The 12,701-nt window shown below is 48.2% G+C and overlaps 1 protein-coding gene across 1 annotated transcript; it reads left to right on the top strand.

The window, feature by feature from the left end:
* The first annotated feature begins 376 nt into the window (after positions 1-376).
* On the top strand, positions 377-12,701 carry KCTD7 (potassium channel tetramerization domain containing 7). The gene is made up of 5 exons (XM_070412857.1): positions 377-548; positions 3,414-3,583; positions 7,303-7,481; positions 7,922-8,294; positions 9,023-12,701. Exons 1-5 carry the CDS (start codon positions 405-407, stop codon positions 9,069-9,071), a joined length of 915 nt encoding a protein of 304 aa, XP_070268958.1. The 5' UTR covers positions 377-404; the 3' UTR covers positions 9,072-12,701.

Below are 12,701 nucleotides of genomic sequence, written 5' to 3'. Positions count from 1 at the left end.
GCTGCTTGGGGGACCAGTGATGGGGAGAAGGCGTGTCCGCAGGTCAGAGGGCCAATCAGAGCAGGACAGACAAGCCGGCCGGCCCCAGTAGCCACTCAGGCGCGGGCTGACCGCTCTCCCTGCCCTAGGACTGGGCAAGCTTCCTGCCAATCAGGGGCGGGGCCGGCGGGACCCGGCCAGTAGCGGGAGGCGGTAGCGTCAGGCGCCCAGCTGGTGGTCCCCGCGGTGGCCCGCTGCCCGGTCCGCAGGCTGAGGGAGCCGCGGCCCCAGCCCCCCGCGCCACGCTCTCCGCCCCACCCCGCTCGTCTGCGGCCTCGCGTCATGCCAGGCGCTGCTCCCCGCTAGCGCCGCCGGGTCCGTTGCCCGCCTGCCCGAAGCCGCGCCCACTACCCAGAGCCAGAGGGATGGTGGTAGTCACGGGGCGGGAGCCAGACAGCCGTCGCCCGGACGGTGCCATGTCCAGCTCCGACGCCGAGGACGACTTTCTGGAGCCGGCCACCCCGACGGCCACGCAGGCGGGGCACGCGCTGCCCCTGCTACCCCAGGAGGTACCTGCACGGAGGGGGCTGGGGGAGGAGCGCAGGGCGATGGATCCGCAGGTGCTGGGCAGAGCTGACCTTGGGGTGTCAGCCCACTAGGTTCGGGGATCCCGGGTCGGGCTGAGGGCGGCTCCAGAGGGGCTGCCCCCTCCCCCGCCTGTAAAATGCACCAGGTGTGTCTTCCCTGCCACAGAGGTCACCTGGCCCCGAACCCCTCCTTCCAGTATTCACTGCCAGGAAGGTTGCTTTAGTCCGTGCAAAGGGGACCTGGAAGCCCCACGAGATGATCGTGCCTCCTAGAAAATCCAAGAGGCCTTGGTGGTCACCCAAACCCCGCGTCCAGCTGCCCTGACAGTGGAGTAAGGCACTGTGTGCAGGTAGAAAGCAGGCCAATGGTTGATGTGTCCACCCTCATCCGACAGCTCCCTGGCTTTCCCTCACCAGCTGCCGTGCTGTGGTGCACAGTGGCTTCCCCTGGCCTTCGGGTGTATGACAGTATCATAGTAACACCTGGAATGACCCGTAAGAAGAGGGAAAAGAGTCGGAGAGGTTGGCACTGCAGGGCCCTGAAGAGAGAGACTAGAAAGGAGGAGGAGCTAAGGGAGTGTCAGATATGGGAGAAGGTGATGTGTGGGAACTGGAGAATGGACAGCGCCCCAGAGGGGCTGGGCAGGGCTAGGTGAGGCTTTGGGGAACCAGACAGTGTTATTTGGAGGCTACAAATCCATAGCGTTAACATCAGGGGGCCCTTGTGAAAATGAGCAAAACTCTAGAAGTCCTCTTTGCAGTTGGGAAAAAGGAGCCATTAGAGTAGCGGTTCTTAACCTGTGGGTCACGACCCCTTTGGGGGTCGCCTAAGACCATTGGAGAACATATATATAATTACATATTGTTTACAGTAGCAAAATTACATTTATGAAGTAGCAACGAAAATAATTTTATGGTTGGGGGTCACCACAACATGAGGAACTGTATTAAAGGGTCGCGGCATTAGGAAGGTTGAGAACCACTGCATTAGAGACACGGTGGTACTGTTTTTGTGTGCATTGTCATTGGGGGGACCATGTGGTTTGGAGGAAAGAGTACAGGACCCAGAGACTGGAGGCCAAGACTCCAGGGCCAGTGCCCCCACAGAGTACGTGGCTCCATGTGAGATCTAAAACTGTTTTTTGGTTGCTTTCTCCTCTCTGCCTCAGTCTTTTCCTCTCTAATATGGAGCAAACACTTGGATTGGTATGAGATATCTTTGGTATGCACATGGATTATTTGAGTCCTTGCTATGCACCTAGAACAGCTTTAGAGGAGCTATAGAATAAGCAGAAGGCATTTCCTGTCCTTGGGGTGCAGAAGAGTAACAGTGCATATATACATGGAACTGTCAATACTATTTCATTCACCCGTTCAGTGCATATTTGGGTGTTTACTGTGAGACAGGCACTGTGCAAGGCCCTGGGTAACTTTTATTTAATGTATATTTACCCTGCTTTACTCACAAAGAATTTGAAAGCTGGGGAAAAGGACTTACTAAATAAATATACATAGACTTTCACTGGAGCCTGAGAGATGTCGTAATATTGAAAAGTATGCACTGGGACAAAATGTTAGTTAATCTGGAAGAAGAGAGTTGGAAAATTAGAGAGAACTACCCTTGTTTCTTTCAACATCATGAGGAGTGAAAGATATCAAAAAAGAAAAAGAACAGAAAACATCCCAAGCATTTTAGGGAGAACCTAGAGCAGTGATGGCGAACCTTTTGAGCTCGGCGTGTCAGCATTTTGAAAAACCCTAACTTAACTCTGGTGCCGTGTCACATATAGAAATTTTTTGATATTTGCAACCATAGTAAAAAACTTATATTTTTGATATTTATTTTATATATTTAAATGCCATTTAACAAAGAAAAATCAACCAAAAAAAATGAGTTCGCATGTCAACTCTGACACTCGTGTCATAGGTTCGCCATCACTGACCTAGAGCTTCTCAGGACAACGCTATTCCATCATTCCCTGTTCTTCACCCTGTCCTTGCCTCCAAAACCTTAGCTGGACTGGGACTCATCTCACACTACAGATGAAGAAGGAATTATTCGACAGACATCCACAAGCCCTGCTGTGGGTGGCCTCACGATTGGGAACAGGATGCTGTCCCTGCCTCAGGAAGTGTGGGGTCTAGAAGAGTGGGCTGCCAGAAGAAAATCAATCACCAATGTATTGTGCTGGGCACTGTAATGGAGAAGAATGCGGCATACAGTGAAGGCAACAATGGAAGGAGTGTTTGGTTAACTCTGTCTTGTGAGCTGGCAAGGGACAATAGAGCAGAAATGCTCACCAAGTAGAACTTGAATAGAAGCTCTTAGAATGAATGGCTGCTGCTAACCTATATGGTGCCTGGGTGTGAATTGGAAAAAGAACACACATCTGGGCCAGCAGATTACTCTCATCCAGGCACCTGCAGTGGACAGTGTACACCACCATGTGGGGCAGTCGCAGTTGCTAGATGGGCAAAGGGATAGCGGTAAGAGCATTTTGGACAGAGAAGACAGCATGAGCAAGCATACAAAAATGGTAAATTCGGGAAGTGAATGGAGGACAATGAAGGCTTTGAACTCTAGAGCAGAAATAATAGGATTGGGGTGGAGGGACCTGATTTAGGAGTTGTCAGGAGGATGGATAGGGCTTGGCAACTGGTGAGTGTGGGGAAAGGGAGGAGAGATGAGTGTTTCAGGAAGACTCCTGGGTTTTGGTTTGGGGTGATTGAGTGAATGGTGAGGCTTTGATCAGACCCAAGAGGACTGCAGACAGAGCAGCCCGCCTGTCATTTTTCTCGCCTGGCTGAACATGCAGCTGTTTTGTGTGGGGTTTTTTTTTTTTTCAGTTTCCTGAGGTTGTTCCCCTTAACATTGGAGGGGCTCACTTCACCACACGCCTGTCCACCCTGCGGCGCTACGAAGACACCATGCTGGCAGCCATGTTCAGTGGGCGGCATTACATCCCCACCGATGCGGAGGGCCGGTACTTCATTGACCGGGATGGCACGCACTTTGGGTATGTTTCTCCCTCTGCGATCATCTTTGCAGTCCTAGCAAACGAGGGACTGGGTGGGTATGGGGCTTTGTTATCTTCCATAGAACCTAGAAGAGGAGAGAACATACTGACAGAATTTAATAAATGTGTCTATTAAAATGGATCAAAATTTTTAGTTTCTTTTCCAGAAGAGACAAGGACAGCTGGAGAAATCCCAGGTAACACACACTGGCTGGTTGTGATGCACCTGCTTCTATCCTACGTCATTTAAGACTGTGGAGTTGTCATCTTGTGGAAAGGAAGAGGTGTGATCCTACCTAGAGATGGGGAGCTCCAAAACAGCTTTTTGGAGAATACCCTCAGATCAGATTCCGGGGGTCAGCGTTGCCCTTAGGGAGGAAGCAGGTTGTGTGACAGTAGTTCCCTGACTTCTTTCAATAGATTTAAAAAAAATGTTTTTATTGATTTTTTAGAGAGAGAAGAAGGGAGAAGGATAGAGCGATAGAAACATCGATGAGAGAGAAACATCATCGATCGGCTGCCTTCGGCAGGCTTCCCACAGGGGATCACAACCCAGGCATGTGCCCTGACCAGGAATCGAACTGGTGACCTCTTGCCTCCTGGGTCAATGCTCAACTGCTGAGCTACACCAGCTGGACGTAGAAGTTTAAAACAAATAAGCAGGAAAGGTGTGGGAAGGGCCAAGAAAGGGTTGCCATCCTTCCATGTTGCCCAGAAAAGTTTCAAAAAAACAAAAGAACCTTCAATTATTACTGTCATTTTAACACTAAAACATGGAAACACAGACTCTCAAAAAATAGTCTTTCCCAAAAAAGGACTTCTGACAAGCTTACACATAAACCATTTAAAGACTTTTTTTCAGTTTCCTTGTTGGTGAAATGAGAAACAGTTATAGCGGCCCCTCAGGCCTGTCATGTGGATTAAATAGAGAGCCTTGGTGTGACCCCTGGCCTGGTCCATTCAGAGTATATGGCTGAAGCTCTTTCCCCTTCAGTCTAACTTTGGAGATGACTGAAGAACGAGCGTGGTCCAGGGAGGCAGAAACTCTCAGTCACTGCACCTGTGATGGCCTCCAAGTAGCATCTCCCACATGGGGAGAAGGTCATTTTCCTCCTCAGAAAGGAGGCTCTGGTCAGATAACTTGCTCTGAAGCATATGGGTTTCTCCACCGGGTTGTCCGCAGCCTCCAATGCTGAGAAAACAAAGTGTCACATTGCTGGGCAGAGCTATAAAAAGGTTTTTGTTTGCAGGCTGTTTGGGGGAGGAAAGCGCTGGCCCCAGCTGGCAGCTCCCACAACACTCGTGGCTGGGCCTTGCCCTAGGGATATGTTTTTCAGAGCTTACCAAGGTTTGCTTAAGATCCTGGAGGACCAGTTGTAGGAGGGGCTGTGGGGAGGGGAATAGGATTTGGCTTTAGCTGGAGAACGACAGAGCAGGCAAGGGTGTTGGGCAGAAAAGTAGGATATTGTGGCATTTATCCTCAGACGGCTAGGCTCCAGTGGCCTATGATTCATCAGCAGCAGATGAAGTTGTTGAAAGACTCAGATGAAGCGTCCTGGCTGGGTAGCTCTATTGGTTAGAGCATCTTCCCAATACACCAAGGTCGCAGGTTTGATCCCCGGTCAGGGCACATACAAGAAGCAACCAATTAATGCATAAATAAGTGAAACATCAAATTGATGTTTCTCTCTCTCTCTCTGTAAAGTCAATTTTAAAAAAAAGACTCAGATAAAGTAAAATAGGAATTTAGGGCATTTGCTGGGGTAAATTTCTCTGCTGGTGTAGCTCACACACCCCTAGCACCTGCCGCGGAGGCTGCTTGGGCCTCCACTTGGGACAGTTTCCCATTGTGATCAATGAAGAGCGCTTTGGATTACAGTCTGGACCACTGTGGGTGTGGACTTGGAGTCAGTCGTTTCTGCATCTGAGCCTCTGGCTCATTGTGGCCCCTTGAGCAAGGTTGTTCCTTAACGTCTTTGAACCCCCACTTTTTTCCTCATTTATAAAATGGACATAAGATGGCACTTATCCCATAATAACATTGTTGAAAGGATTCAGTGGGATAACACATAATAGTAGCTGACACGGGTTAATACTTGAGTGTTAGCTGGTGTTGCATCATAGACTAACTAGAGGGGTGACAGCTTAATCATGGAGTTTACTCACATATCCTTACAGAAAAGCCCTTGCCACACCTTCCATTGATGGATCGGATTACTCTTAGCATTAAACAATTTGAAAAGAGCCCTAGCTGATTTGGCTCAGTGGATAGAACATTGGCCTGCGGACTAAAGGGTCCTGGGTTCGGTTCCGGTCAAGGGCACATTCCCGGGTTGTGGACTCGATCCCCAGTAGAAGGGCCCTGCAAGAGGCAGCTGATCAATGATTCTCTCTCATCATTGATGTTTCTATTTCTCTCTCCCTCTCCCTTCCTCTCTGAAATCAATAAAAATATATATATAAAAAAAGAATTTGAAAAGAGAATTAAAATAACTGAATTTTTATTTTAAGAAAATGCAGTATGTGATTTTTAAAAATTTCTCTTTATTGTTGAAAGTATTACAGATGTCACCTCCCCCCCCCAATCCACCCCCCTCTACCCTTCCCCGCCCAGGCCTACCACACTATTGTCTGTGTCCATAGGTTATGAATATTTGCATATAAGTTCTTTGGTTAATCTCTTTTCCGCCTCCCCCTTCCCCCTTCCCTCTGAGATCCTGGAACCAGGATGTTAGGTTTAGGCATTTGACCTTCTCCATATAGCCACAGAATAATACTAATGGCAAGGATATGTAGAAGACGAACTTTTCTACATTGCTAGTGGGAATGTAAAATGCTACAGTCACTTTGTTAAACATGCACTATGACTGAACAATTCTACTTCCAACATCTACCCAAGAGAAATTGGTGCATGTGTTCACAGACGTCGTATATGCAGGAATGTTCATTGTAGCTTTGCTCCTAAGAGCCCCAATTGGAAACTACTCAGTGTCCATCAACAAAAGAATGGGTAAATGATTGTATGGGCAAAGTAGGTTTACAGTTGTTCGTATGGAAAATAATAGAAGAATAACAATACGAAAATAAATTGTGGTTTTTTTTAAAAAATATATTTTATTCATTTTTTACAGAGAGGAAGGGAGAGGGATAGAGAGCCAGAAACATTGATGAGAGAGAAACACCAATCAGTTGCCTCCTGCACACCCCCAACTGGGGATGTGCCCGCAACCAAGGTACGTGCCCTTGGCCGGAATCGAACCTGGGACCCTTCAGTCCATAGGCCAATGCTCTATCCACTGAGCCAAACCAGTCAGGGCAAATTGTGTTTTTTGTACGCACAACTGTAAGCCTACTTTTGCCCAACTGTGTATGTTAAGAGACTAGTAACCTTTCCATTATTCCTATATATACCTAATAATAATAATTGTAATTATAATAACGATACTACTAGTAAGAACTATTAATACTGAGGACTTACTCCGAGCCAGGTATTTTCTAAGCACTTTTTATATACTAACTCATTTAATCCTATAATATTATGGAGTAGTTTTCTTATTTTCCCCCATTTTACGGATGAGAAAATCAAGGCACAGAAAGGTTAAGTTCACATACCCAAGGTTACACAGCTGGCGGTCTGGTTCCAGATTCTGTGCCCTAACCACTATGTGGCACTGCCCAGTTCATCAGCTCCTCACCAACCCTCTTTCCTTCCTGCTCAGAGATGTGCTGAATTTCCTGCGCTCTGGGGACCTGCCGCCCCGGGAACGTGTGCGGGCTGTGTACAAAGAGGCCCAGTTCTATGCCATCGGGCCCCTCCTGGAGCAGCTGGAGAACATGCAGCCACTGAAGGGGGAGAAAGTGCGCCAGGCATTTCTGGGACTCATGCCCTATTACAAAGGTGAGGGGTCAGGTCCTGGGACAGCCAGGGTATATGGGGAAGGAGGGTTGCAAGGCATCTGGCAGTGCCTAGCTCGCCACCAGAACAAGGTTCACGTGTATTACTTGAGACACGAGAGAATCCAACTCTCTTTCTTGGTCCCACTGGGAAGATACAGGTTGGGGGGGGGGGGGGCCCACCTTGCCTGTGACTGTCATCAAACCACATTTCAAAAGGATGGTCCTCATCCCATCCCCTTGATTTCCTTTTGCAGTGGAGAGCCATGATCCCTCTTTAACTTTGTGTCCTGCATAGGCCCAAAGACTCTCTTCCCCAGGAATCTGTCTCTTCCTACTTGGATCCTGCCATCACTGGGGCTCTCTGTGCCCTCCCACTGCCTTGCCCCACTCCCTACCTGTTAAGCCCCGTCCCAGTGATGGCTGCTGTATTCATCCCCATAGACCATTTGGAGCGGATTGTGGAGATTGCCCGGCTACGCGCAGTCCAGCGGAAGGCCCGCTTTGCCAAGCTCAAGGTCTGTGTCTTCAAGGAGGAGATGCCCATCACCCCCTATGAGTGTCCACTTCTCAACTCTCTGCGCTTTGAACGGAGCGAGAGTGATGGGCAGCTATTTGAGCACCACTGTGAAGTGGATGTGTCTTTTGGGCCCTGGGAGGCTGTGGCTGATGTTTATGACCTGCTGCACTGCCTGGTCACAGACCTGAGAGCCCAGGGCCTTGTCGTGGACCACCAGTGCATTGGGGTGTGTGACAAACACCTCATCAACCACTACTACTGCAAGCGCCCCATCTATGAGTTCAAGATCACGTGGTGGTGAGTAGTCCTGGTAGGGAATAGAGCCCCTTCAGGGAGGGTGTCCATTCCCCTTAGTGGCTCTGGGAGTCAGATCCCTGGAAGGGCTCCTGACTTCCCCGGAACCTGCTGAGGTGAGGACTGAGCCCGGAGGCACAGCTCCAAGCGGACGGAGGTGCAGCTCTGGTCTCCCCTGCTATTCCTTGGGGTCAGGCTCAGGGCTTGTGGCCCACAGGATCCTGGTACCTGAACTTACCTGGCCTCTCCTCCAGGCAGGGCAGTCTTTACCTGAGGCCAATGGGTCTGGCTAGCTTGGGCTTGGCCAGGAAGTCCAGAGAGGTTTTGTTACTTTCTTGACTTTGCAAGAGAGTTTCTGCCCTTTTTAGAACCACATTACCAAAATAATATAGGCACAATCACTTCCTCAGCCCTGTGCCGGTGTTCCTTCCTTGTGCTCAGTGTATAGGTGTGACCATAGAACATGCTGGGGGATTTTATCCAGACAGCCACTCCACAGTCTCTGGCTGAAAAAGGAGCACCTTCTCTCCCTCCTTCCCCAAGAAGAGTCCCCTACTTTGTTTGAAGATGTGAAAAGACTCTTTCCTCCCAAAATGTATTCTTCACCACTTTTTGGAGATGTAACCATAGTTACCAAAACTATGCACCGGGTTGGCCTTAGAAAAGCACAATGTTTACAGCCCTGCTTTGGGCCTTGGGTTCTATCTTCCACCAACCTTCCTTGCTTGCAGGGTTATCTTCTCACAGGGCTGGATTATAAATTTGAGAGGCGCCTTTTGAAGATTCTCTAAGGCAAGCAGGCAAGGGGTCTACATCTGTTATCTTTGAGATGTCACATCCTTTCTGGAGGCTCAGAATACCTCTTGGGCTGCCATTTCATCTGTCAGGATCCAGGTTGTGGTGAACCCTTTGATGGGAGCCCCCTCTTTTAAAAAAATATTTTTTATGTTTTAATTACAGTTGACATATTTTATTATATTAATTTCAGGTGTACAGCATAGTGGTTAGACATTTACCTACCTTACAAAGTACCCATCTGACATCAGTGATTACAACATTATTGACTGTATGCCCTATGCTGTACTTTACATCCCTTTGACTATTTTTCTTTTTTCCAATTACAGTTTACATTCAATATTATTTTGTATTAGTTTCAGGTGGAACCCTCTCTTTTTTAAACCTTGCTTTGTCCCACTGACATTCTCCTTCTAGGAGAGTATCTGTTCTAGAGAAGAAACGGAAGGGCTGGGTGAGAGGCACTGCTATCCCAGGGCCTGTAGGAAGACAGCAGCAAACCTCCATTATGTTTTACTCCCCACATTTCAGAGAGAAAAAAAGAGCCACGAGGTTCTGCTCCCACTGCGTTTCCTTCTCGCTCTCTGTGCAGCCTGGGGCAGCTAGTCAGGGTATGGACATGCATCTCCTAAAGGAAGACTTTGCAGCACCAGTATTTGGAGTGTAGCATTTCTGTGCTGCAATAAGGGCTTCTCTCTGTACTCGTGATTGTACTTGACTGTTTTGGGGTGTTCTTGTAGGGAGGTTTTGTTATATGTGAAAAGCTGGTGAGGACAGCCTCACTGATCTCAAGTCTTAAAGAGCAGATTGGTGATGGAGGGCAAGAGGGAGCCGAAAACATCTGCCTCCTTCTGAGGAAGAGAAGTCCAAGCCCTGGACCCTTGGCTAAATTCCTTCCTGAGGCAATGACCTCCTGGCCCTTGTGTGGGAACAGAGATCCAGGGCATGGCTTTACACTCTTATATCCTATTCTTCTATGAGTGGAGCAGAGATACAGATGGAGATCTAAGAGGAAAGTGGTCAGTCTCGTTGGTTCTGAGATATGTATTCTTTCTATTGTTCTCATCCACGATGGATCGTCACGTTTCTGGAGCTGATGTCCCTGCTTGGAGTTTAGCTCAACAACATGCCACTTGCCTTTGGTTTAAGTTGCTCTGATTGGTGTTACTGCCTAATACACGTTGTGGTTCAACCACGTTGATTTTTTGACAGACACCGAGGCAAGCTATTTAGGAGGAAGTCAATGTGAGTAGAGAGCAGATAATTAAGCCCATCGCTTTCAGTAACCCGGGCTTGACCCCTTCTCTTTCCCACCCCCGGCACAGCGCATCACAGTGCTTGGTCATTTAGAGTCTGTACATGTAAGACCCGAAGCAGCTGGTATGCTCAAATGCAGGTTTGCTAAAAAAACGGGCCCTGGAAGACTTGCTTGGGGCTGCAGGGACGCTGTCCCTGTGCCTCTCATTAGAGACACCCATTTCTCTTTCCCTCTGTGATGTCCTCAAGGCCGTGTGCTCTGTGCCATTGTGGGGAAACCGGGTTCTAGGCCAGTAGACCAGAAAGAGCCAGGACACTGGCATCTAGCTTAGAGCTCTTTTTAAATGGAGTGAACGAATTCAATGGCCCAGTTTGGCCATTCTCTGATAAGAGGCCAAGGCCAGCCTGAACAGCGCTTTTAAATTGGTGGTTTGTGGTGATGGCCTCCAAGTAAAGGTTGTCTCTGAGAAAGTGACTTCTCCCAGTTGGATCCCTTTTTAACTCTAAATGGCCAGGCCCAGAGTGTCAGAAGGGTTGAATGCTTCTCTCTGATCGAAGGAAAGTATATTTTTATAGAATCCTTGTGCATAATGTCAGTAAATGCCTCTCACCCTGACAATGGACTAGATTCATCCTGCCATGGGACAGGCCCTGGTTAGTGATGTGTCAAAGTGCTGCCTCTGGAGCTTCCCTTTTGACTTTGGGCACCAGGTGCCATGCTCACTGGTTGGGAAGGTGGAAGTTTTAGGAGACAGGACTGTATGGTATAATGGGGGCCATAACGAAATTCATTAAAAAACTTAATGGTAACAAAAAAGATGGAAACAAAACCACAGTGAACCACATTACATCATCCCAGTGGAGGAATTCTTTGGGCAGTGCTCTGAATAGAAGAAATAGAGGGATCGTCACCATCCTGTTTCTACCTCTGGCTAGTTCACCAGGCTGTCCTGTGCTTAGCGTTTGGAAAGCAGTCAGTTGTGCTCTGAAAGCTTCTATTCTTTCTTCCCGGAGCTTAAGATATTCTGGGAACTGTCTGAGCCTCAGGCCAATCAGGTGGTACAATCTTGCTGTTCTGGGTTGCTCATTGGAGGAGTAGGAAATGGACTTTTGCAAACCACAAAGTGGGGTGAGCCTCAGTGTGTGACCGTGGTGTAAGCTGGAACCTGAAAGAGGCTACAGCTACACAATAACAACAGAACAAAAACTACGCACACCGAGCAGTTTGATCCAGGTTAGAATTTCAAACATCATCCTTCTGCACACCTCCTGTCTGTATTTGAGTGATATAAGTGATTAAGCTTTCTCGGGGACCATTTTGCTGGAGCTCTTTCATGAAGGTGGTGCCTGCCTCATGATCCTTAAGAAGGAGGCTTTAATCCATCAGAAGCTGGAGTATTGGGAACTGGGGTGGGAGAAGCACTTTCTGGAATAAACATATATGTATACATATGTTAACTGGGGGAAGGGTGGGGTGGCAGGGGGTTAGAGGAGGTGGGAACAAAGCCTGGGTGCAGTGATGAGTCTGGAGTGTGGGAGGTCACCTGGGCTCATTGTCTTCCTTCTGTATGGTGTTGGGTTTGTGTGCACAGTAAAGCACTTCCTGTGTTCTTTCATTACTTATCTGTGAGTGCTTTGGTACATGGAGCCTCAGTACCCTCACGTGGCATTAAAGTCAACAATAAGAACCTGGGTGCTGTGCCTTTCTTTTTTAGAGACTTACTCTCATCCCTCCTTGGCCCCCCACTTTGCCAGCAAATATGTGTTGATTTCTCCTTAAAATGTGGTATGCTTCGGGTTGCCACGCTTAATAAAACAGGCTCTTCCCTGAGATTGGCAGACGAACGTCTGCCATGACTTGAAGTTAAAGGGGGATGGGCCCACGAAGGTCCTTCTGCAGTTACTTTAGCCTTGTCTCAGTTCCAGGTAGGTGTGCACCTAGGCAGACAGCTCCGCCCTCTTCTGCTGAGAGGTCTCCATGGGAAGAAGGTAGCACAATTGTACAGTCTCTTGTATGGCTCACAACTACGTTAGTTAGGACAGAAGTCCCTCCTGTCAGTTCACCACTTTTTTCCAAGGGGGAAATAAGTGAGTCTAAGTGTACATGAGCCTCAGTGGTTAAGACCCTTACTTGAGGAAAATGGGTATAAGTTGCCCTTCCTCCAAAAGCAGAGTTTTGACACCTTCCTGGCTAATGAGTGTCCTCATCAAGAAGTCCCTTGGAGTCACTTCATGGATTAGTCCAGAAAGGTGAGTTCTGAAGTGTTCTGTAGCTATGCTACCCTCCAACTGATTCCCTTAAAAATGGTGAAGGGATCAAGCAAAAAAGAAAAATACACACAAAAATATGGTGGTTAC

The sequence above is a fragment of the Myotis yumanensis genome, unplaced genomic scaffold (assembly GCF_028538775.1).
Source record: "Myotis yumanensis isolate MYYU_CA2020_CCGP unplaced genomic scaffold, mMyoYum1.0.hap1 SCAF_4, whole genome shotgun sequence".
In the NCBI taxonomy this organism is placed as follows: Eukaryota; Metazoa; Chordata; class Mammalia; order Chiroptera; family Vespertilionidae; genus Myotis; species Myotis yumanensis.
This window is presented reverse-complemented; position numbering and strand designations above follow the sequence as displayed.